The sequence below is a fragment of the Chiloscyllium punctatum genome, chromosome 10 (genome assembly GCF_047496795.1).
Source record: "Chiloscyllium punctatum isolate Juve2018m chromosome 10, sChiPun1.3, whole genome shotgun sequence".
Lineage (NCBI taxonomy): Eukaryota > Metazoa > Chordata > Chondrichthyes > Orectolobiformes > Hemiscylliidae > Chiloscyllium > Chiloscyllium punctatum.
The window spans coordinates 82,379,501-82,406,681 of record NC_092748.1 but is presented as its reverse complement, the minus strand read 5'-3'; the positions used below and the strand labels follow the sequence as shown (position 1 = coordinate 82,406,681).

The 27,181-nt window shown below is 42.9% G+C and overlaps 1 protein-coding gene across 2 annotated transcripts in view; it reads left to right on the top strand.

Annotated features, from left to right (window-relative positions):
- The window catches only part of LOC140482342 (transmembrane protein 163a-like), a 231,262-nt gene that overhangs the window by 198,634 nt on the left and 5,447 nt on the right, over positions 1-27,181 (top strand). For both annotated transcript variants that reach the window (XM_072579660.1, XM_072579661.1), the window contains 2 exons: positions 14,118-14,229; positions 23,663-23,804. In XM_072579660.1, coding sequence (XP_072435761.1) covers positions 14,118-14,229; positions 23,663-23,804 — 254 coding nt within the window. The remainder of the gene's footprint in view (positions 1-14,117; positions 14,230-23,662; positions 23,805-27,181) is intronic.

The window sequence follows — 27,181 nt, the reverse complement described above, 5'->3', positions numbered from 1 at the left end:
AATCACATCATCCGCTGACACTTCCGCCACCTACAAACCACCCCACCACCAGGGATATATTCCCCTCCCCACCCCTATCCACTTTCCGCAAAGACCATTCCCTCCGTGACTACCTGGTCATATCCATGCCCCCAAACAACACACCCTCACCTCCTATCACCTTCCCTTGCCACTGCAGGAATTGCAAAACCTGCGCCCACACCTCCTCCCTCACCTCCACTCAAGGCGCGAAAGGAACCTTCCACATCCATCAAAGTTTCACCTGCACTTCCACACATTGATTGTATCCGTTGCTCCCAATGTGGTCTCCTCTAGATTGCAGAGTGCTTCGGAGAATATCTCCAGGACACCCACACCAATCAACCCCACTGTCCTGTGGCTGAACACTTCAATTCTCCCTCCCAATCTGCCAAGGACATGTAGGTCCTGGGCCTTCTCCACTGTCATACCCTCACCATCCGATGCCTGGAGGAAGAACAGCTCATTTTCCGCCTCGGGACCCTTCAACCCCAGGGCATCAATATGGACTTCACCACTTTCCTCATTTCTCCTCCCTCCACCTTACCTCAGTTCCAACCTTCCAGCTCAGCACTGAACTCATGACCTGTCCTACCTGTCAATCTTCCTTCCCACCTATCTGCTGTACTCTCCTCTCTGACCTATCACCTTTACCCCCACTTCCATTCACCTACTGCACTCTCATCTACCTTCTCCCCAGCCCTACATCCCTCTCGTTTATCTCTCCACCCCCAAGGCTCCCAGTCTCATTTCTGATGAAGGGCTTTTGCCCAAAATGTTGATTTTCCTGCTCCTCGGATGCTGCCTGACTTGCTGTGCCTCTGCAATTTCTAGCCTGGCTCCATGCAAAATCCTTGAATGACTTCCACCAATTCTAGTGACACATCAACCTTAAGTACAGATAGCCTTTCACCTCCGCTATTTTAGTTCTCCAGTATTTCACCACTTAAAAGTACTCAGTTATGAAGTTTTCAATTAGGTCATACATAGCAGCCAATGAATGCATAATTATCATAGAGGTCCAGCTGTTGTGCCCCTACTTCTGAGCTAAAAGGTTTGACTCTTTGAAGATCTGTCATAAGACCTCCATCAGTGGTAAATGTGAATAGGTCGATTTAAAATATTTTATTCTAATATTTTATTTCTGTGATGTCCTGTTCTATGTTTTATATTCGAACGCAATGTTATTATCCTGACCTCTGGGCCAGAAAATCCAGGTATAAATCCAAGCTGCCCCAGAGATGTGTTATAATAAATCTGAGCAGGTGGATTAAAAATATATCAGTAAGAATATTAGCACAGAGCAGGATTAGAAGCATTAATTACAATTAATGTGTGCCACTTTCAAACTGACATTGCGGTAACTTCTGAGGTAGTGCAATTCAGGCAAGGGACTGTCAGGAAAGAACACTAAAACATGAAAATGCGTTGTAGGAGCTTTCACAAATTAGGAAGCACACATTCATCATGACAGTAATCCATTGCCTACCTAGTTCAAGGGTGAAGGACACTTTGGGTCGGGTGCAAAACATTTTGCAGGAGAATGGAGTGAGCCCAAAAGGATGATATATGTCACCAGTTTCACAGAGAAGGAAAATAGTAAGCTACATAGTAAGATTTTTCAGTCCTAGGTAATAAGTCAAAAAGTAACTGTTAAAGATAATTAACTGTGAAATACTTCCAGTGCTCAGAAACACTCCTCAAAGTAAGGAGTGTCAATGCACAGCAGGGGTTAGATTCTTGAACAATTGCTTCTAATTATAGATCAGGATCTACCAATTCAAAAATGTTGAATATCTGCAATATTGCGACCAATGTTCTTTCAGGAAGGTTCAATGGTGTACCCTGAGGAGTTTTGAAAATAACTGGTCGAGCAGTGCATATTCAGAAGTATAAAAATGAAATATGGAGTAAAGAGAGTGAATTTTTTTCTTTTGAGACTAAGTATGGAGGCAGACTAAAATCTTGGGAGAGGGTGTCCCTCTGCTTGCGGGCAAATCAGGTTTTCTCATTTGATTTCATTCTCAACAGATTGCATGTTCACACACAAGCAAAATGTCAAGGGTTATGTGAGATGGTCTGGAACTTCTGTACCACACCAGGACCATCCAGGCTCCAACAACCAGATGCCATATTTGAAAGGAATGAGTTAATTGGCAGGACCCGCTGGAGGTGCATGACAGTATGATTCTGGCAGGTAGCATGTGCAAATCCTGAGGAAAGGTATCATCATCCTCATTTATAAAACGGAAGGGAGGGAGGTAATTCAAAATTGGTGACTTACTTCACTGTTGAATGTGGATTATAAAATCCTGTCTAAAGTTATCGCAAATTGGGTCAGGTCTGCTCCGGGATTGATGATTCACCCTGAGCAAACCTGAGCTGTACTGGGCAGGACAATCTTGGAGAGTCTCGTGCTCCTAAGGGACATGACTGTCTATGTGCAGGACAAGGGGAGTTGACACCTGCCTCATCGGCCTGGACCAGGAGAAGGCCTTTGAAGGGATATCGCACACGATGTGCTCTTCAAAATATGCTTTGGGGAGGGATTCTGCACTTAGATCGACTGCTCTACACTAACATCAGTCATTCAGTCTCAATCAATGAGTCAGAATCAAATAGCTTCCTGATTTGATCTTTGTGGTTTTTTGGCTGAGTTTGTCTTTGCACAATTGTGTTGTTTTTTTTCAGAAAAAAGGTTTGATACTTCCCATACTGGCTGAAGTCACAAAGAACTCTCCTTCTCAAACTCTTTTCTCATTTGAGACATGGGGTGATTCTCAGGTTAAACTCACCACCAGTCATCTCTCTCTCTCTCTCTCTCTCTCTCTCTATAGTCATTTGGGACTTTACCTTACCTTACAATCTTTAAGTAAGATCACATATGTTTGAGACTGCTGAGATGCTGATGGACCCAGTGAGTCTTCACACTTTCAGACTGTGAGCTTTTGTGCAAAGAAACAACTTTGTTACAAAGGAGCCAAATTATTGAAATTTGTACCCTCCATAGCTTGGAGGAAATAACATCAAAGGGCAAGCTGTGGATGTTGTCTACATAGATTTTAAACTGTGTTTGATAAAGTACAACAAAAGCGGTTGGTTAACAAATCTGTAGCTCATAAAATAGGAGGTTTAAAAAAAAGGTCTGAGGTAAAAAATTGCCTTAAGGCCAGCAAACAGCAAGTCACGGTCGATTATTGTTTTTCAGGCAAAAGAATAATAGACCATGATGTTTCCCATAGTTCAGTGTTAGAGCCAAGGTTCCTTCTAAAATTTTCTTCATCCACATGTGGAGTCAATTTTGTTAGGAGCAAAATCAAGGTAATGTATGGATACATGCCATTAAGAAGAACAAAAGAACTTCTATAAATTTAAAAATCTCCATAAGTACGATAGGTGTAGAAATAATACCATTCCCAGCTTATGTTGACATAACATGTCCACAAATTACAAGATTTATTTGAACTAACTTTGCCATGGTGGGATTCAAACTCATGTAATCTAGGTTTTAACTTCAGTAGCATAAGCACTACACAACCAAATATGAGTGTCATTTTGAATTGTAGCTGGTATTTCAATCATTTTACAGTGAAAAGTGAATTGGCAGCAATAGCTGAAAACAAGACAGGATTTTAATAATTTACTGATAATCTGCTATAAAAACAAAAAGTACTGTAAAAACTCAGAAATTCTGCCAATAATTTGTCAGCATCAGTGGAGAGAGATATCAGGCTAATGTTTAGAGTCTGATATGACTCTTTGTCAGTTGAAGAAGTCATATCGGACTCAAATTCCAATTCTGTTTCTCTCTCCACAGATGTTAGCAGACATGTATAATAATTTACTAACTTTTTCAATTATCTCTGCATACGAGTTCTCCACTCTGCATCCAACCATAAGTAGCAAGCTTGGATGTATCACACCTACCTCTCTACTTCTTCTTCATCTACTCTCAAAGGGCACCATTCACTTACTGCTCAGTACAAGCAATGAATTAAACTTGACATTTTGCTACTCACAACTCAGTTATCAGCTCCGTACTTTCCCCAGAGGAATTCTTCTAAACAATTTCTAAATAGCATAGAATGGAAATGAAGCAAGATGAAAAACTTGAGTAATCCATTATGTAAATGGCAAGGGACCTCTGCCTCATCAATTTAAAACATGCAATGGCAGTCTAACCCAGTCATTAGTGCAAATGAAACTGCTGTATACAGATGTGAGTTTTAAAGGCACAATGATCTCTCAAATGTTAAAGTTATGAAATAATTTAAGTTAAATGAATAAAGCAGTTCTTGTCACATGTTCCTTAAAATATGTGTTAGAATTGGAGGCAGGTGAGCACTTTGGGGACAGTGACCACAATTCGGTGACTTTTACTCTAGTGATGGAGAGGGATAAGTGTGCACTGCAGGGCAACAGTTATAGCTGGGGGCAGGGAAATTATGATGCGGTGAGGCACGACTTAGGATGCGTGGCTTGGAAAAGTAGGCTTCAAGGCAAGGGCGCAATCGATATGTGGAGCTTGTTCAAGGAGCAACTATTGAATGTCCTTGATAAATATGTAGCTGTCAGGCAGGGAGGAAAGGGTTGTGTGCGGGAGCTGTGGTTTAGTAAGGAATTGGAATCCCTTGTTAAAGGGAAGAGGGTGGCCTTTGTAAAGATGAGGCGTGAAGGTTCAATTGGGGCGATTGAGAGTTATAAGGTAGCCAGGAAGGATCTGAAGAGAGAGCTAAGAGCAGCAAGGAGGAGACATGAAAAGTCCTTAGTTAGTAGGATTAGGGAAAACCCAAAGGCTTTCTATAGGTATGTCAGGAATAAAAGAATGACTAGGGTAGGAATAGGTCCAGTCAAGGATAGTAGTGGGAAGTTGCGTGTGGAGGCTGAAGAGATTGGGGAGACATTGAATGAATACTTTTCGTCAGTATTCACTCAGGAACAGGACATTGTTGCCTATGTGAATACTGAGTCACAATTAATTAGAATGGACGGCTTTGAGGTATGTAGGGAAGAGGTGTTGGAAATTCTGGAAAGGGTGAAAATAGATAAGTCCCCTGGGCCTGATGGCATTTATCCTAGGATTCTCTGGGAAGCAAGGGAGGAGATTGCAGAGCCATTGGCCTTGATTTTTATGTCCTTGTTGTCTACAGGAATAGTGCCAGAAGACTGGAGGATAGCAAATGTGGTTCCCTTGTTCAAGAAGGGGAGTAGGGATAACCCTAGTAACTATAGGCCGGTGAGTCTCACTTCTGTTGTGGGCAAAGTCTTAGAGAGAATTGTAAGGGATAGGATTTATGAACATCTGGATAGGAATAATGTGATCAAGGATAGTCAGCATGGTTTTGTGAAGGGTAGGTCGTGCCTCACAAACCTTATTGAATTCTTTGAGAAGGTGACTAAGGAGGTGGACGAGGGTAAAGTGGTGTATATGGATTTTAGCAAGGCGTTTGATAAGGTTCCCCATGGTAGGCTACTGCAAAAAATATGGCATTGAGGGTGAGTTGGAGGTTTGGATTAGGAAGTGGCTGGCTGGAAGAAGACAGAGGGTAATAGTTGATGGTAAAGGTTCATCTTGGAGTGCAGTTACTAGTGGTGTTCTGCAAGGATCTGTTTTGGGACCATTGCTGTTTGTCACTTTTATAAATGACCTGGAGGAGGGGCTAGAAGGTTGGGTGAGCAAGTTTGCGGATGATACGAAAGTCGGTGGAGTTGTTGACAGTGAGGAAGGATGTGTCAGGTTACAGCGGGATATAGATAAGCTGCAGAGCTGGGCAGAAAGGTGGCAAATGGATTCAATGTGGGTAAGTGTGAGGTGATTCACTTTTGTATGAGTAACAAAAAGATGGGGTACTGGGCTAATGGTCGGATACTTGGTAGTGTGGTAGTGTGGATGAGCAGACTTGGTGTCCATGTACACAGATCTCTGAAAGTAGCCACCCAGGTAAATAGTGCGGTGAAGAAGGCATATGGCGTACTGGCTTTTATTGGTAGACGAATTGAGTTCCGGAGTCCTGAGGTCATGTTGCAATTGTATAAGATTCTGGTGCGGCCGCATCTGGAGTATTGTGTGCAGTTTTGGTCGCCATACTATAGGAAGGATGTGGAGGCACTGGAACGGGTGCAGAGGAGGTTTACCAGGATGTTGCCTGGTATGGTAGGAAGATCGTATGAGGAAAGGCTGAGGCACTTGGGGCTGTTTTCATTGGAGAAAAGAAGGTTTAGGGGTGACTTGATAGAGGTGTACAAGATGATTAGGGGTTTAGATAGGGTTGACCATGAGAACCTTTTTCCACATGTGGAGTCAGCTATTACAAGGGGGCATAGCTTTAAATTAAGGGGTGGTAGGTATAGGACAGATGTTAGGGGTAGATTCTTTACTCAGCGAGTCGTGAGTTCATGGAATGCCCTGCCAGTAGCAGTGGTGGACTCTCCCTCTTTATGGACATTTAAACGGGCATTGGATAGTGGGCTAGTGTAGGTTAGGTGGGCTTGGATCGGCACAACATCGAGGGCCAAAGGGCCTGTACTGCGCTATGCAGACCAAGAAATTTGACAGTTCTGGTGTACAGCTGGAAAACAGCAGCGTTAAGGGACAATGTAGGGATATGTGCCTGTTTTGCACCAGGAGAGCATCATCCACCAATTTAATACACATTGTCATAGAGATGTACAGCACAGCAACAGACCCTTAGGTCCAACCCGTCCATGCCGACCAGATATCCCAACCCAATCTAGTCGTACCTACCAGCACCCGGTCCGTATCCCTCCAAACCCTTCCTATTCCTATACCCATCCAGATGCTTTTTAAATGTTGCAGTTTCTAACCTCAACCACTTCCTCTGGCAGCTCATTCATTACACGTTCCACCCTCTGCATGAAAAAGTTGCCCCTTCGGTCTCTTTTATATCTTTCCCCTCTCACCCTAAACTTATGCCCTCTAGTTCTGGACTCTGCCACCCCAGGGAAAAAAAACTTATCCTATCCATGCCCCGATGCTCTGGGACATGGATAGGATAATTCAGCCTCTGACGATCCAGGGAAAACAGCCCTAGCCTATTCAACCTCCCCCTATTGCTCAAATCCTTCAACCCTGACAGGAATATACTTTCTCTGGATTCTTGTTATCTCATTTCTGAAGGCTTCCCATTTTCCAGCTGTCCATTTACCTGTGAACATTTGCCCCCAATCAGCTTTTGAAAGTTCTTACCATCAAAATTGGCCTTTCTCCAATTCAGAACTTCAACTTTTAGATCTGGTCTATCCTTTTCCATCACGATTTTAACATTAATAGAATTATGGTCTCTGGCCCCAAAGTGCTCCCCCATTGAAACTTCAGTCACCTGCCCTTACTTATTTCCCAAGAGTAGGTCAAGTTTTGCACCTTCTCTAGTAGGTACATCCACATGCTGAATCAGAAAATGTTCTTGTACACACTTAACAAATTCCTCTCCATCTAAACCCTTAACACTATGGCAGTCCCAGTCTATGTTTGGAAAGTTAAAATCCCCTACCATAACCACCCTATTAATTTTACAGATAGCTGAGATTTCCGTACAAATTTGTTTCTCAATTTCCCTCTGACTGTTAGGGGGTCTATGATACAATTCCAATAAGGTGATCATCCCTTTCTTATTTCTTAGTTCCACCCAAATAACTTCCCTGGATGTATTTCTGGGAATACCCTCTCTCAGTACAGCTATCCCTTATCAAAAACACCACTCCCCCTCCTCTCTTGTCTCCCTTTCTATCCTTCCTGTAGCATTTGTATCCTGGAGCATTAAGCTGCCAGTCCTGCCCATCCCTGAGCCACATTTCTATAATTGCTATGATATCCCAGTCCCATCTTCCTCACCATGCCCTGAGTTCATCTGCCTTCCCTGTTAGGCCCTTTGCATTGAAATAAATGCAGTTTAATTTATCAGTCTTACCTTGTTCTCTGCTTTGTCCCTGCCTGCGCTGTTTGACTTGCTTCTTTTCTCAACTGTACCAGATTTAGATTGATCTTTTTCCTCCATATCTCCCTTGGTCCCACACGCAAACAACTCCCCCCTCCCACCCACCTTACTAGGTTAAATCCTCCTGAGCAGATCGAGCAAATCTTCCTGCCAGTATATTAGTCCCCTTCCAATTTGGGTGCAATCCATCCTTCTTGTACAGGTCACTTCTACCCCAAAACAGCTTCCAATGATCCAAAAATGTGAATCCTTCTCCTACACATCAGCTCCTCAGCCATACATTCATCTCCTCTGTCCTCCTATTCCTGTCTTCACTAGCTCATAGCACTGGGAGTAATCCAGATATTACTACTCTTGAGGACCTCCTTTTTAAATTCCTGCCTAACTCTCTGTAATCTCCCTTCAGAATCACAACGTTTTCCCTTCCTATTACGTTGGTTCCAATGTGTACAATGACCTCCTGCTGGCCTCTTTCCCATTTGAGAACATTCTGCACCCTCTCTGAGACACCCTTGATCCTGGCACCAGGGAGGCAACACACTATTCTGATTTTTCGCTGCTGGCCACAGAAACATCTGTCTGTACCTCGGACTAGACAGTCCCCTAACACAATTGATCTCTTTGAACCTGACGTACCCCTCATTGCATTAGAGCCAGTCTCAATACCAGAAACTTGGCTGTTCATGCTATGTTCCCCTGAGAATCCATCACCCCCTGTATTTTCCCAAATAATATACTTGTTTGAAATGGGAATAGCCATGGGCCTTTTTGATATATTTGAGATCAGCATTAAGCTAATTTCATTTAAAAATTGGGGACCTAATGGCCTTTTCAGGAGCATTGACAAATTGGTTTATGAACACTGCAGCACAATTGGACATGTTTCTCCTATTGCTAGTTTCTTGATGCACACAGGAAAAGTCCACAATTTATAAAATGACCTCTGAAGACTGATACCATAAAAAAAACAGAAAGGTTTTTACTTATTTTATTGCAGATCCACACAAAGCTTGAGTGAGAATTTTGGCTTCAACTTAAAACCATAGGCTGCTACTGGCTAATGGCCAAGCAATCCTGACTACCTCCTACTAGATGATCTTGCTGCCCCTCTATGTAAGGAAGCTGCTTGTGGGGTTGTACATCATGCCCATAGCCAATAGGCACTTCCTTAATGACGTCAGAGACTGATTTGCAGTGATTGTGCTGTCACTCTTATTAGGTGTGAGCTGTGTGCACTCCATTTAGATCCCACCTTGAGTTGGCTGAGTTTCTGAGTTTCTAAAGCCTAATTCCTCCCAACACAAATAACGCAACAGCCTCCTTTTCATTCCCGTGTCCAGTGCATGGAAGCAGGAGGATTCCTGGCTTTGGGAACTTGATCTTTAAAAATGTCTGTCAGCTCAATCCATTTTGGCCCAGCAGGTGTGGACTGGATTGGGAATCAGCCTGAGTGAACTGGGAATAACTGAGGAGGCTGCCAGTTTATGAGGCGATCCATTCGGAAAGACAACTTTGTGGCTCCAGTACTTCGTTCAAAACCAAAATTAAATAGAAAACTTTCTTCCAGCCTTCACCCTTCTACAATTCTATATCCCATCACGTCTACTCAGTCCCTCACAGTCCAGGTATCAAATAATCCATTCTATTCCTCCATAGTCTCTCAAACCCCTTATGCCACCATATAGCCCCTACTATATCCTACATACCCTCATACTCACATTCCTTCCCATGCCCCTCTATTCATACTCCATAGCTCCTCAAAGTTCTGATACAAACTTAGTGCCTACTTGCACCCACCATCTGTTTCCTCTTCACCTGCCATGGTAACACACCTGGTATCTACAAGAACTCATGCAAACAGAAGAAAAGATAGTTCTATTACTATCTTTCTATACTACAGGCAACACTATTAAGAAAAAAATCTCATGCATAAAAACACTTTTTGACGGGTCTTGACTGCTTTGATACATCCTGACAATTTTCACATTTCTTGACACTGCTTGACACTTTTTAACCCAGGTCAAACTTCGTGATAAGCTTATGACATTTCTTCACGTATGGACAGTTTCAAGGGATTAATATGCACAATCTTCTCCACAGTTAACAATCCCAAAGGGCACCTGACAATGCTTCCCTCACAAAGGAGTCCTGACTTCATCCCAAAGGCATCCTGGGAACCTATCCACAGGGGTACCTCAGCTCTCCAAAGGGGTGTCTTGCCTATCGAAAATAAATACACTGAGAACTTACATGCATGGACCCCAACATATCCCAGTTGTGACCCCATGAAACTGACAAATGCCAAGTTCAGGAGCAGTCTTACAATTTTCAGTGTCTTCTGGCATTTCTAATATGGCAAAAAAAGTCCTCAACATTGTGAAAAATTTGGGCCTATATCTCTTCCTCTGATATTAAAAGATAGTCAGCTCCACCTATTGTGTCTATATCCTTACTCACACCAAGTTATGTTCGCCCACCACTCCTATGCTTGTAAACCTATATGACTGCCACTTAAGCCGCACCTTGATTTTAGTGTTTTTTTTAAAATTCCAGCAAGACTTTTACCTTCTGCATCTTTTACACCCTCCATTGCCACAGCCCTCAATCAATCATCTCAAACTCAAAGTGTAAACATTTAAATGGATTCTAACTCATTCCAGTAGTGAGTTATTGTTAGGGATTTTTGAACTGGTAAAAGTTTAACCTTTCGTCCTTACTTTCTCTTGCCCATATTTGTTTCGCCTTTTCAACTTTTCTTCCCTGTTCTTTATTTCTCTGTACCTGAATTAATGTTGAATTCACCCACACTAATACATCCTTTTTCTAAGTTCTTTCACTGTTTATTCATCGGTTTTGAAAGATTCACTGGTTCAGGACTTATACTGTTGCTCCCATTATTCAGCAAGTCCAAGATGGCCCATTTTCCTTGTCACACCGTTATCTTCTAGGTTTGAGGAAGTGTGAATTGAATAAAACATCATCGAGCTGAAGAAACTCGAGCCATCCAGAGATGCCACAAGATTGCCTGCCCAAACAACTTCTAGTCCAAGATATTTATGCCCATCATTTGAATAATTTACAGGTTGCATGATACTAATCTAAAATCTAGACAACATTTATAAGACCATAAGACATAGGAGTGGAAGTAATGCCATTTGGCCCTTTGAGTCCACTCCACCATTCAATCATGGCTGATGGGCATTTCAACTCCACTTACCCACACTCTCCCCATAGCCCTTGATTCCTTGCGAGATCAAGAATTGAATTGTAAAACCTGCACCCACACCTCCCCCCTCACTTCTGTCCAATGCCCTAAAGGAGACTTCCATATCCATCAAAGTTTTACCAGCACTTCCACGCGTGTCATTTATTGTATCTGTTGCTCCTGACATGGTCTCCTCTACACTGGGGAGACCGGACGCCTTCTCACAGAGAACTTCAGAGAACATCTCCGGGACACCCGCACCAATCAACCCCACCACCCCATGGCCGAACATTTTAACTCCCCCTCCCACTCTGCCAAGGACATGCAGGTCCTGGGCCTCCTCCACCGCCACGCCCTCACCACCTGAAGCCTGGAGGAAGAACGCCTCATCTTCCACCTCGCATCCTTCAACCCCATGGCATCAATGTGAACTTCACCAGTTTCCTCATTCCCCCCCCCCATTTTACCCCAGTTCCAACCTTCCAGCTCAGCACTGTCCTCATGACCTGTCCCACCTGTCAATCTTCCTTCCCACCTATCCGCTCCACTCTCCTCTCCGACCTATCACCTTCACCCACCTCCATCCACATATTCCACTTTTAGCTACCTTCTCCCCAGCCCCATCCCCTTATCTCTCCACCTCCGAGGCTCCCCAGCCTAATTTCTGATGAAGGACTTTTGCCTGAAAAGTCGATTTTCCTGCTTCTCGGATGTTGCCTGACCTGCTGTGCTTTTCCAGCACCACTCTAATCTAGACTCTGGTTTCCAGCATCTGCAGTACCCACTTCTGCGTAGAAATTGCAAAGGCACTGACCATGAGGTTCTGAATCTTCCTTAGATATAGGAAGGAAGGTGGTACCAGAGGATTGGAGAATTGTTTATGTTAAACTTCTGTTGAAAAAAGGTTTGAAGTATAAACTAACAACTACTGGGCTATCAGTTTCACTCCTGTGGTGAGAAAACTTTTAGAAATGATAATTTAAGGCAAAACTTACAGTTATTTGACTATTGTGAATTAATTAAGGGAGATCAGCATGAATTGATTAAAAGTAAATCATGCTTAACTAGTTTGAATTTGTTTTACTTGATGTGGTAACAGACAGCATTGATGAGGCTAATATAGTTAACAACATATCCAAGTATTTGCAAAGGTGTTCAAGAAAGTGTCACCAAATGGATTTTCCAGCAAAGTTAAAGCCCATGGAATAAAAGAGAAAGCAACAGACAGAAATGAAGTTGGCTGATTGACAGGAAACAGAGAATGGTTACGAAGATTGTTATACGATACGAGGAAGTTACTTAGGGGATTTACCAGTAGCTACAAGACCGCTGCATTTCTTTATATATAATAATGAGGTAATTTTAAGTGTTCAAGGCGCAATTATAAAATTTAAAGTTGACATGAAGATTTGAAGTAGTATGAATTATGAGGAGGATAATAGATTTCAGCAGCGTATTCACAAGTAGAATGGATAGACATGTGGCAGGTAAAACTTAATGCAGAGAAATGTAAACTTATAATATTTGGTATGAAGAATGAGAAGAGAGAGATTAATGTAAAGGATACAATTCTAAAGGTGTGCAAGAACAGACTTGGGTTTTTTTCTGTATAAATAATTTAAGGTTGTGTGGCAGATTGAGAAAGAGTTTTAAAAAGCGTATTGGAAATAGAGGCATAGAATTCAAAACACATAAGTTATGACGACATTTTCTAACACATTAGTTTGGCATCAATGAGAGCACTACAGCTGGAACTACACTTTAGGAAGGATGTGAAAGCTTTATGGAGAATACAGAAAATATTCACTAACATAGTTTCAGGGATGATGGACTTCAGTTACATGGATATATTGGAGAAATTGAGGTTTCTCTTTTTGGGGAAGAGGAGGTTTAAAGAATATTCAAAATCATGAAGTACCTGGACAAATAGGGAGAGACAGTTGGAAGCGTTGAAAATCAGAGAACACCAATTGAAGATGGACGACAAAAGAACCAATAAGACATGCAGAACCTATCTCTACAGCAGATGTTCAGGTTCTGAATTGAACCGCCTGAGTACAGCAGATTCATTTTAAAAAGATAATTGGAGAATTGTTTGAGGAGAGATTCTCAAGGCTACTGAGAAAAGGTAATGGAAGGGGAACAGCTGAGTTGTTTTTGCAAAGAGCCAGCTGGGACACAATATACTGAATGGCCTTTCAATAAGGCAGAAGGATATTTTTGGATGACCTTTAAAATTTTCTTGATTGTATGTTTAATCGCTTGAAGTCTTGGATGATCATTTAGATCGTTATTACCTTCTTAAGATAACCTCCTGAAAGCTCAGAAAAAAGAGCTGTTAGTAGGTCTCATTATGGTGCTTTTGTACATTTCAATGGGTGTTTTCTATTGGAGCTTAGATTGATCTTTATTTCTTATGGTATTGAACTCAGAAATATTTTGGTATTTTGGCATTTGTTTTCAGTTTTAATGAACATTCAGGTTTTAAAAATACCATTTTACTCAGTTTCAGAGTGCTAGAACAATGACAGTGAAAATTAAAAACATAAAGATTGAAGTGACATCTTTCATGGCTGCCACAAAGTTTACATTTTTCCTTCTGGTTAATGACATCATTCTAATAAAATGAATCCGTTTGTTTAGCTGTCAAAAACTAATATCTCTGAATTCTCAAAGATATTCTTGTTTATATTTAGACCTACTACAAGTGTTTTTCTTGAGCATTGCGGAGGCAGTTACCAATCAGCACACCCTGGTTTCTGAAACTATTAAAAAATAGGAAGGGTTTAGAAGTCATATGGGCCAAGTGCTGGCAAATGGGACTAGGTTAATTTAGGATATCTTGTTGGCATGGAAAGGTCTGTTTCGATGCTGTACATTTCTATGACTCTGTTAACACAGTTGGATATTGCACTAAAACATGTATTTTTTGTTTTTAGGATGATTTCCTTTTTAGTGTTTCCATCATTAGTGGAATACTCTGCAGTATTCTGGCTGTGGTTAAGTTTATGCTTGGTAGAATCCTCACAAGCAAAGCCCTGATAACTGATGGTGAGTACTGACACTTCACAAATATAATGTTCTGATACAGGGTCAATTAAAATATTTGACAGCAAGGTATTCATGGAGTTCAATAGGAAACAGGAAGGTATGACACACTGGAGCAATGCAGTGCAAACTCTAAACATCATGACTGAAAAAATATAGAGTCAAGAGTATGGTGCTGGAAAAGCACAGCAGGTCAGGCAGCATCTGAGGAACAGGAGCCCTTCATCACGAAATATATACAGACAATAGAATGATATAAAGTATAGTACATTTGGCTCATCACACCTGAGAGAGTAATAGCTGCCTTTATTCATTCCCACGTTTCTGATATTTGACAGGTTTTAATATTAATTCCTTTTAAATACCTGTGAAAAGCAATTTCATTAACTTAAAAACATACATACGTGCACATAAATTAGGCGCAGGATCAGGCAGATCAGCGCCCCACCCCCTCCCCCAGTCTGCTCTGCCATTCAATAAGATCATGAGTGCTGCAATTGTGGCCTCAAATTCATATTTCTGCCTACCTCAAATAAACTTTGACTTGCTTGTTAGTCTATGCCTCTGTCTTAAAGATATTCAATTTGCCTCCACCATCCAGTGTGAAGAGAGTCCCAGAGACTCATGTCCCCCGAGAAGAAAGAAAATCCTCCTCATCTTGATCCTACTTTTAAACTGTGATTCCTAGATCCATTCTCTCAAACCAAATTAGGGAAACATCTTTTCAGCATCCATCTGCCAAGTCTCCTCAGTATATCAAATGTTTCAAGCAGATCATCTCTCATTCTTCTGTACACGAATTGATACAGTCCCAAATTAACCTTTTCTCATTCAACAACCCAACATCCCAGGTATCAGCTGGTTGAACCTTCTTCAAACAACTTCTAACATATTTTCATCCTTCTTTAAAAAAAGAGAGCAAAATACTTTAGATGTGGCCTTGCCAACATTCTATATGAGTGTAGCAAAGCATCCTTACTTTTATATTTTATCCCCTTTGCAATAATAGACAACATTCCATTGGCGTTTCGAATCATTTGTTACGCCTGTACGAACACCAATCTAACTCTGCAGTTTCTATTTAAATAATATGTTACTTTTATTGTCTTCTTGCCAAAATGGATAAGTTCATTTTTCCCATGTTATTCTTCACCAGCAAATCTTTTGTCCATTCACTTAATCTATCTATATCTACACATTCACACCTTCGTCCAAGTCAGTTATATAGTTTGAGTCCCCAACACGGTTCCCTGTGGCATACCATTTGTCATATCCCGCCAACCCAAAAACAACCCATTTATTCTGCTCTTCTGTTTTCTATTAGCCAATGAATCCTCTATCTGTCAAATAGGTTGCCCCCTACAACATCCCCTTTACTTTGCATAGTAAACTTTGATATGGCACCTTGTCAAATATCTTCTAAGCATAGGATAACCATTCCTGCCCCTTTAAGTACGTTGTTTGTTACTTTCTCAAAGACCGCTACGAAATTAATCAAACATGATTTTTCTTTCACAAACCATGTTGCATTAAGTTTTCTAAATCTCTAGCATCTTGCCGATGACAGGCTCACCAGTTTGTAGGTTTCTGCTGTCTGTCTCCCTTATTTTTGAATAGACGAGTACAATTTGCAGTTTTCCAGTCTCATGGGAATCTAAAGAATTTGGAAAAGTAAAAACAGTAAATTCACTTGATCAACAGATTGGTTGGCGAACAGAAAGCAGAGGACCAGAATAACTGAATTGTTTTTGGGTTGACGGGATGTGACAATTGGTGTGCCCCAGAGAACAGTGTTGGGGCCTCAAATATTTACATCTGTTGTCAGGAAAGTGTTAGAATTATTTATTAAGGAAGCAATATCAGAACATTTGGAAAGTCAAAACATTATCTATCAGAGTCAACATGGTTTTATGAAGGGCAAATCATGTTTGACTAATTCGCTAGAGTTCTTCAAAGATGCAACAAGCATGGTGGATAATGGGGATGCTGTAGGTGTAATTTATCTGGACTTCTTGAAGGCGTTTGATAGGGTGCTGCACAAAAGGTTAATTCACAAGGTTGGACCATATGGGATTGGGATAATTTATTGGCCTGGATAGATGACTGGCTGATGACAGAAAACAGAGAGTGGGAATAAATTTTTTTTTTGGATGGCAAGATGTAACTAGTGGGGTGCCATGGGGTTCAGTCATTGGACCCCAGCTATTTAGAGTTTACATTAATCACTTGGATACAGGGGTGGAAGACTCTATCACCAAATTTGCAGACAACACAAAAACAGGCAGGATGGTAAATTACAATTCGAAAATAAGAACTTATAAATGGATACAGATAGTTTAGGAGAGTGGGCCAAAATGTGGCAGGTGGAGTTTAGTGTGGGCAAGTGCGAGGTCATGTATTTGGGTCAAGAAAATGGGAAGGTGACCTACTGCCTTAATGGGAGAGATTCTGGGTGCTCCAGTGTAGAGGTATCTAGGTGTACTCTTTCATGAGTCACAGAAAACTTGCATGCAGGTACACATAATAAAGAAAGTGAATGGAATGTTGACATTTACAACTAAAGATTGGAATATAAAGGTTAGGAAGTATTGTTGCAACTATATAAGGTATTGGTGAGACTGCACCTGAAGTATTGTGCACAGTTTTGGTTCCATTATTTGAGGAAAGATGTAGTGGCATTGGAGGCAGTTCAGAGGATGTTCACTGGATTGATCTCAGAGATGAGGGGTTTGTCGTATGAAGAGATGATGAACAGATTAGGCCTATACTCTCTGGAATTTGGAAGAATGAGGGGAGATCAAATTGAGGTATTCAAGATGATAAAAGGTGTGGATGAAATAGACATGGAGAAGATGCTTCCTCTTGCGGGGCACTCTAGGGCAAGAGGACATAATCTTCAGATAAGCAGTAGCAAATTGAAAAGAGTTGTGAAGAAACTACTTTCCCCAAAGGTTGTGAATCAGTGGATTTTGCTATCTCAAAGTGGGACCGTGAGAAATTTAAGGAGCAGTTAGTCTGATTTTTAATTGGTAATGGTTTGAACGGATATGGAGAGAAGGTAGAAAGATAGGGGTGAGGATAGGGGTCAGTCCTGATCAAATAGCAGAGCTGACTCAATGGGCTGAATGGACTAATTCTGCTCCTATATTTTATGAACTTATGAACAGCTACTTCTTTTAACATCCTAGGATGAAGTCCATCAAGGCCAGGGCTCTTGTTAGATTTTAGTCGTTATACTTCTCTCAATACTTTATCCCTTGTGATTGTAGTTGTTATAATTTTTTGCTGTGATCAGCCATGATTAAACTGTCAAGCTCGAGAGGCTGAATTGTCTACTCCTGCTCCTAGTGCTTAGTTCCTTTCATATTCCAACTTGTAATTATTTCTGGGATGCCGTTTATATCATATATATTGAGGACTAATCTGTTAAATTAAAATATCTGTTTAATTAATCTGCTATTTTCCTGTTTTTCATTATTAAATTCCTAGACTATCTTTAGAGAACTAATGCTCTGTTTAATTACTCTTTTCCTTTTTAAATAATTGTAGAAACTCTTACTAGTTGTTTTTATATGTCCAGCTAATTTCCCCTCATATTCATTCCTCATTCATCTTTTGGTCATACTTTGTTGATCTTTACATTTTACCCAATCATCTGATTTTGTGTTCCACCTTTGTAAATTTATATGCCTTTTCTTTCAATTTGATACCATGTTAACCTGTTTAGCTAGCCATAAATTTAACTAGCTTGTTTCCTTCAGAATCATTCTTTCTCACTGGAACATATATTTACCGAGTATCCTGAAATATTTCCTTAAATGTCTACCACTGTGTCTTTATTGACCTATATCTTCTCAGTTCACATTAGCCAGTTCAGTATTCCAGCCCTCATAATTGTCCTTGTTTAAGTTTAGAACACTTATCTTAGATTTAATATTCTTGCCTGAAACAGAGTACATAAATCAATTATTTTATGGTGACTGCTACTCAGGAATGCCATTACCATGGGGTAATTAATTAATCCTGTCTCATTGGACATTCCCAGATCTCATATCACATGAACTCTGGTTGGCTTTAGAACGTGCAACATGCTGGAAACTCTGAGTTCATATCCTGATTACCCTTACCAACCTGATAGATCCAATCTATATGTAGATGAAAATTACCCATGGTTATCGCTGTACCTTTCTCACAAGCCATATCAGTTCTGTCACTCCTTCCTGTATACTCTGTTCTACAGTGTGGTGTTGTTAGGGAGTCTAGAAACCACTTCCACAGGTGACTTCATACCTTTACAATTTCACATTTCCAACCAAACTGATTCTACACCCTAAACTGCAGAACAAAGACCTAACACTGCATACATTTAATCCTTGTTTGATTGCAATCATTTCCAAACATTGGTCAGACAATTCCACAATACACACACACTTTCTCATACTCACAACCCCCAACCCAGGCAGACAGACACACACACACACACACAGACAAAGACCCACATGCATACATATATTTTGTGGGGTGAATTTGTACTTGCAGGGTTACATTGTACTTTGCTCAAAAACTGCATGCATTCATGTAGAACTCTGAGCTCAAAAACTGCATGAATTCATGTAAAACTCTGTTATCTCACTTTTTAGATTAGAATCAATCTAAACATCATGGCATAGACAGAGAACACAGGGGGCTAACACCTTCAACATATGGTAAAAACAATGACTGCAGATGCTGAAAACCAAATACTGGATTAGTGGTGCTGGAAGAGCACAGCAGTTCAGGCAGCATCCAACGGGCAGCGAAATCGACGTTTCGGGCAAAAGCCCTTCATCAGGAATAAAGGCAGTGAGCCTGAAGTGTGGAGAGATAAGCTAGAGGAGGGTGGGGGTGGGGAGAGAATAGCATAGAGTACAATGGGTGAGTGGGGGAGGAGATGAAGGTGATAGGTCAAGGAGGAGAGGGTGGAGTGGATAGGTGGAAAAGAAGATAGGCAGGTCGGACAAGTCCAGACAAGTCAAGGAGACAGTTACTGAGCTGGAAGTTTGAAACTAGGATGAGGTGGGGGAAGGGGAAATGAGGAAGCTGTTGAAGTCCACATTGATGCCCTGGGGTTGAAGTGTTCCGAGGCGGAAGATGAGGCGTTCTTCCTCCAGGCGTCTGGTGGTGAGGGAGCAGCGGTGAAGGAGGCCCAGGACCTCTATGTCCTCGGCAGAGTGGGAGGGGGAGTTGAAATGTTGGGCCACGGGGCGGTTTGGTTGATTGGTGCGGGTGTCTCGGAGATGTTCCCTAAAGCGCTCTTCTAGGAGGCGCCCAGTCTCCCCAATGTAGAGGAGACCACATCGGGAGCAACTTCCGCTTCCACCAGCGCCACTCACCTGCATTCTGCTGACACGTCCCCCACAGACACTATCCCCACACCCCAGAACCCCGAGGGCAACATTACCCCAGGTCATGCCTCCACCCCCATTCCCCCCCACCATCACACCCACTCCAGGTACTGGCTCCGACCCCACTCCCAGCTCCACACCCACACCAGATCCCAGCTCTCAGCCCTGCCGAGTTTTCACCATCCCTCCAGACCTCCCACTCACTGAGGACGAACGATCAGTCCTCAGCAAAGGACTCACCTTCATCCCCCTCTGTCCACGCATCAATGAATTTAATACACGACGTGACATCAAACAATTCTTCTGTCGCCTCCGCCTCCGAGCTTACTTTCACAATCAGGACTCCCGCCCACCTTCCGAGGACCCCTTCGCCCACCTCCAACACACTGCATCCACCTGGACACCACGCGCTGGCCTATTACCTGCCCTCGACCTCTTCATTTCCAACTGCCGCCGGGACATTAACCGCCTCAACCTGTCGACACCCCCTCCCCAACTCCAACCTCTCACCCTCACAACGCGCAGCCCTCCAATCCCTCTGCTCCAATCCCAACCTCACCATGAAGCCAGCGGATAAAGGGGGCGCAGTGGTAGTCTGGCGCACTGACCTCTACACCGCTGAAGCCAAACGCCAACTCGAGGACACCTCTTCCTACTGCTCCCTCGACCATGACCCCACCCCCCCCATCACCAAACCATCATCTCCCAGATCATACAGAACCTCATCACCTCAGGAGATCTCCCACCCACAGCTTCCAACCTCATAGTCCGGGAACCCTGCTCTGCCCGGTTCTACCTCCTTCCCAAGATCCACAAGCCTGACCAACCTGGCCGACCCATTGTCTCAGAATGCTCCTGCCCCACAGAACTCATCTCTACCTACCTTGACACTGTCCTATCGCCCCTAGTCCAGGAACTCCCCACATACGTTCGAGACACCACCCACGCCCTCCACCTCCTGCAAGACTTCCGTTTCCCCGGCCCCCAACGCCTTATCTTCACCATGGATATCCAATTCCTCTACACCTCCATTCGCCATGACCAGGGCCTCCAATCCCTCCGTTTTTTCCTCTCCAGACGTCCCCAACAGTACCCTTCCACTGACACTCTCATTCGTTTGGCCGAACTGGTCCTCACACTTAACAATTTCTACTTTGAATCCTCCCACTTCCTCCAGACCAAAGGCGTAGCCATGGGCACACGTATGGGCCCCAGCTATGCCTGTCTCTTTGTTGGCTATGTAGAACAGTTGATCTTCCGTAATTACACCGGCACCACTCCCCACCTCTTCCTCCGCTACATTGATGACTGCATTTGTGCCACCTCGTGCTTCCGCGAGGAGGTTGAGCAATTCATCAACTTCACAAACACATTCCACCCTGACCTTAAATTTACCTGGACCATCTCTGACACCTCGCTCCCCTTCCTGGACCTCTCCATCTCCATTAGTGATGACCGACTTGACACTGACATTTTTTACAAACCCAACGACTCCCATAGCTACCTGGATTACACCTCTTCCCACCCTATCTCTTGCAAAAATGCCATCCCTTATTCCCAATTTCTCCACCTCCGCCGTATCTGCTCCCAGGAGGAACAGTTCCACCATAGAACACACCAGATGGCCTCCTTCTTTAGAGACCGCAATTTCCCTTCCCACGTGGTTAAAGATGCCCTCCAACGCATCTCGTCCACATCCCGCATCTCCGCCCTCAGACCCCACCCCTCCAACCGTAACAAGGACAGAACGCCTCTGGTGCTCACCTTCCACCCGACAAACCTTTGCATCAACCAAATCATCTGCCGACCTTTCCGCCACCTCCAAAAAGACCCCACCACCAGGGATATATTTCCCTCCCCACCCTTTTCCGCCTTCCGCAAAGACCGTGACCGTGGCATCAATGTGATCTTCAACAGCTTCCTCATTTCCCCTTCCACCACCTCATCCTAGTTTCAAACTTCCAGTTCAGCACTGTCTCCTTGACTTGTCCGACCTGCCTGTCTTCTTTCCCACCTATCCACTCCACCCTCTCCTCCTTTGACCTATCACCTTCATCTCCTCCCCCACTCACCCATTGTACTCTATGCTACTCTCTCCCCACCCCACCCTCCTCTTGCTTATCTCTCCACGCTTCAGGCTCACTGCCTTTATTCCTGATGAAGGGCTTTTGCCCGAAACGTCGATTTCGCTGCCCGTTGGATGCTGCCTGAACTGCTGTGCTCTTCCAGCACCACTAATCCAGTACCTTCAACATATTGTCTAGCTATCACCATTGTTAACAGCTAACCTGAGAATGCAACTTTTTAAAAAAGGTTTTGTGATTTACACATGAAAGAAGGGAAACTATCATGATATTCTAACAGATGAAAGGCTTAACAGACAATCAATTTTTCAATGTATAATTTCAGTTACATCACACTGTAGATTTTTGCTATAAATTCTGTGTGTTAGGATTGAGCCCTCCATTATCACCTGATGAAGGAGCGACGCTCCGAAAGCTAGTGTGCTTCCAATTAAACCTGTTGGACTATATCCTGGTGTTATGTGATTTTTAACTTTGGAGGGGGAGAATTATTGATCTTTAGTGACTGCCTAATCATGTATAAACTGTCGTCCAGCCAAGGAAGGAATAAAGTGGATTCTGTGACTGCAGTTTTATTCAGGAGCACATTTTAAAGTCACTTAAAGGAGGGAGAATAAGTGGAGATGTGGAGAGGTTTAGTGAGGGAATTCCAATGCTTAAAGCCGAGGCCACTAAAGGTACAACTGTTGATGGTGGGCCGAAGGATGTCAGGGATCCACCAGAGGTCAGATTGAAAGGTTATGGACTTCTTGGAGGACAAATCTTTGGAAATACATGTGACCTTCAAATTCCCCAATTAAACATAGGTATAATTAGATCAATCTTTCTTTATAGACAAAGTTAAAAATCACACAATACCAGGTTATAGTCCAACAGGTTTATTTGGAAGTACTAGCTTTCAGAGTGCTGCTCCCCCATCAGGTATAGATATGCATCAGCAGGCTGATGAAGGGAGTGAATAATGAAGGTGGTCGATCTGGTGCAAATCATGCTGGCTGCTTTGTCCTGAATGGTGGCAAGTTTCTACAATGTTTGATCAATGTTTGATTGAGTCCCTATTCTGGTCAGGTGAAGGGTATTCCAAAACATTCCTGACTTGTGCCTTATAAATGCTGGGCAGGCATTAGGGAGACAAGAAGTCCCTTACTCACAACACAATTCCGAGCCTCCAACTTGTCTCTGAAGCCACAGTATTTGTGTGACTGATGCAGTAACGTTTCTGACCAGTGGTAACACCCCAGGATTTGATAGTGAAAGATTCAGAGATGGTGGTGCCATTGAAACTCCACAGCCCTCACTGTCATCCAAATAAGCACACAGGATCTCATGCCTATTGCACAATTGCAAAGGTGAAGGCTCCTGCAGTCTTGCTTTTTGAGTTCCTTTATTTGCCTCACTGGCAGGCACACACTCCTTTCTCTGTCCTCTGGTCAATAAGAAGGCTCTGTCCTAAGGGATGTGACGCTTTCCTGGTACAAACATGCAGGTAACATTCTTCTTTTCTGATGTGCCGCAGTCTCTGCAGAGCAGCCTCAAAGCTCATTAATTCTGAGCTAAAGCTGCAGATGTGTTTGCCCTGGGTTACCATGGCATCTAGAAGCATTTATATATCCAAAACTGACAGATCACTTGTCTTGCCACCCTTAATCACAATTCCAGCTGGCAGTCTCCCTTTCACTTGCTGTTCCAGTTAATGTTGACTGTCTCCGAGTCTCCGCTATGCTGTTTTTGAAATATATTCTTTATTAATTACTGTTGAACAGGTAATTGTTTTTGCACTTATATCCCATTTCAGTTTACTTTTGCAAAGGTCCAGCATTAACTCCTACAAATTTATTTAAAACTATTTTGAATCCGTTGGTCAAAGAGCCAGTCTCTGAAACATATTTCATTTTGTTACACTGCACCATCTGGCAACAGTCCAGCTGTTGGAAGTCATTGTTATATTCTTGTCTTTTTGTCTTGCAGGTTTTAACTCCTTAGTTGGAGGCATCATGGCATTTTCTATACTGATCAGTGCAGAAGTCTACAATCATAATCCTGGTGTCTGGTATTTGGATGGCACTATAGGGATTCTCATTGGAATGATCATCCTTGCATATGGAATAAAGTAGGCTTCAAGTTTTTTTCTGAGGATTCCAGCCAGATCGTCTGGTCTCTGGAATATCGGAGACTGAACTTGTGACTCAAGCTACATCATGACATCCTTCAGAAATCCAAATGTATTGGCCTCCTGGATATTGCCTGGATAGTTTTGGGGCAACTCCCTTGCTCTATGGAATACTCCACTTAATCACTCTGAAGTAGATTCAGAGATTTTGGAATAGTTATCCAGGAATTGTTAAAGAGAAATATCCCAGTTAGACACTGTGCCAACATCAGAACTTACCTATCTATGATTGAACCACACCCCTTCCCCAAGTACACTTCTGCCTAATTCCAAACCTGATTGGACCTCACTATCACCTCTCCCACTACTACCCCTTGACCCTTAACCTCTAGCCATCTTATTATCCCCATGACCTGACCCAATTACCCTTTCCAAACTAACCTGTCGAGCTATCCATCTCACCCACTGACACTTACCCAATTCACTCATCTGCCACTTCACCTATTTCTCTCTCCACAGAGTTTAGTTTGAATGCCAGACCTTCTGAAATTCCCATGCGTATCTCTGTCTAGCCTGTCCTAGGATGGATGTGTTGTCCCAGCCGAAGTGGTGTCCTTCGTTTGCGTAAGGATACTAATGAGAGCTGGTCATGTCTTTTGGTGGCTACTCTGTGCTTGTGTGTCCTGGTGGCTAGTTTTCTGCCTGTCTGTCCAATGTAGTGTTTGTTGCAATCCTTGTAGGGTATTTTGTATATGACATTTGTTTTGCTGGTTGTTGGTACATAATTATTTAGATTAATCAGTAGCTGTTTCAGTGTGTTGGTAGGTTTGTGGGTTACCATGATGCCAAAGGGTTGGCGTATGGTAGTCATCTCTGAGATGTCTTTGATTGATGGTAGGGTGGCTAGAGTTTCTGGATGTGTTGTGTCTACTTTTTTAGGTTAGCTATTTAAGAATCGTCAGACTGTTATCAGGTACCCGTTATTCTTGAGTACACTGTATAAGCATTTATCATCTGCCACTCATAGCTCCTGGGGGCTGCAATGCGTTGGGGCCCGTTTAAATAATGTTCTGATACAGCTCCGTTTGGTGTGGGTGTTGGGATGATTGCTCCTGTAGTTAAATATCTCTGGTCAGTGTGTGTTATTTTCCGGTAGAGCCTGGTCTGCAGTTCTCCATTAAATGTTTCACTGTGATATCTAAGAAGAGGAGTCTATTGTTGTTCTCCTCTTTTGTGAAATTTATGCCAGTAAGGATGTTTTTGATATTGTAGGTTTCCTCTAATTTATTCCATTTTGTGATGACCAAGGTGCCATCCACCTAGTGGACCCAAAGTTTGGGTTGGATCGTGGGAAGGTCTGTTCATTTGAGTTTCTGCATTGCTGCTTCTACTAAGAAGCCTGATATTGGTGGCCTTATGGGTGCTCCATTGATTTGTTTATAGGTCTTGTCATTGAAGGTGAAGGGGTGAATGAAGCACAGGTCGACTAGCTTGAGAATGCTGTCCTTACTGATGAAGGTGGTGCGGTTGGGCATCTGTGTCCTTGGTTTGTCTTGTACTGAAATAGACCATTTGGACCTTTGAACCTTCCCCACCATTCAAATGAGCATGGCTCATAATCCAGCTCAGTCCCCTATTCCCAATTCATTTTAGCTCATCATCCAACTCAGTACCCTGTTCCCATGTTCTCCTTATACCCTTTGATCCAGTTATCAAAAACAGCCATCTCTAATTTTTCTTGGAAATATTCAATAGCTTGGCCTCCACCACTTGCTCTGCTAGAGAATTCCACAAGTCTGCTCTATGTGAAGTTTCTTCTTATTGGAATCCTTAGATAATGACCATGAATCCATTGCCAGAAAAAAAAAACCCAACTGATTCACTAATATGCTTTAGGGAAGCAAACTGCCATCCTAACCTGGTCTGGACTGCATGTGACTCTAGACCCACAGTAACGTAGGTTGACTTTTAACTGCCCTCTGGACAATTAGGAATAGTCAATAAATGCTGGCTCAGCCAGCGATGCCCTCATCCCAGGAATGAATGTTTTAAAACAAGGAAGTGGAGTCAATGTTTCAGGTCCAGTGACCCTTCATCGGAACTGATTTCAGCATCTATAGAGGAACCTCAATTATTCAAACGATAATGGCGGGTACTGTTTTGTTCAGATAATTGTTTATTCAGGTAATGGACTTCCTTTGGGGCTCAGTGTTTTCTGTGAAGTCTGCTCCCCGTTCAGGAGACTAGACAAAGCACACTCACCCCCAACCCTGATCAACACCGCTCCCACCCCACCAACTCCCGACCCTGCCCTCCGTCTGCCCCTAACACCGCACCCCCACTCACTGTCCGCGTCTGCACTCCCCACGCAGCCGGACTGTACACGAACAGTAAGACTGCTGCTGCCTTTGTGGGCAAGTTTCCAAATAGCACACGCTCAGACACAGCAATGCAGATACTTGAAATAAAGTTCCCACTCTACCCTCTACAGGACAATGTTGGAGAGATGACCTGGGAAAGGGAAGGTTTAGGGAACACTCCTCTGTAGAGCTCCAGGGTAAGTGTGGGAGAGGTGGAGGGGAAGAGAGAGAGAGAGCACGCAAGTCGTCAGTCATTAGGAGACAGTGCCTAGACTGTCGAGGACTGTTCTCGGCAGCATTTCAGTGAGCTGAATTCATTTTTGATCATTGTACCTGTAAACAAAAGATGCAATCAAGGTTGAAACAGCTCTTTAACATAATGTTTCAATGGGGACCTTCAGATAATCAGGTATTCGGATAATCAAAGTCCCTCTGTAACTAACTTTTCCTAGCTGTAGACTAAGGGTGGGGCAAGTGAGAAGAGTAAATGATAGGTGGTGAAGGAGCTCAGAGAGAGCGGACAGCAGTTGGGTCGAGAAAGGAACAGGTAATGGAGAGCCAGGGAGAATGAAAAGCTGCTAATGAAAACCATTAGTCAGTGAAAATGGGTTGTCTGTATTGAAAACAACCTATATCATGACAGGGCTAGGAGTGGGGGAATGACATGGGAGAGGGTGCTCAGGTCTCATTAAAATTATTGAACTCAAGATTAGATCCTGAAGGCTGCAGGGTCCTTAAGCAGAAGATTTGGTGCTATTCTTCCAGTGTGCTGAGTTTTGCTAGAACACTGAACAGGCCCAAGACAGACATATTGGCCAGGGAACATGGTGGTATGTTGAAGCAGCAGGCAACTAGAAGTTTAGTGTCATTTTTGTAGATAGAACGTAGGTGTTCTGCAAAGTCTGCATTTTGTCTCCTCAATGCAGAGGGGACTACACTGTGAGCAGCGAATAAAATGCTGGTAAATTGTTGCTTCCCCTGGATAGTAAAGAGGGAGGAAGTAAATGGCTTGTGTTA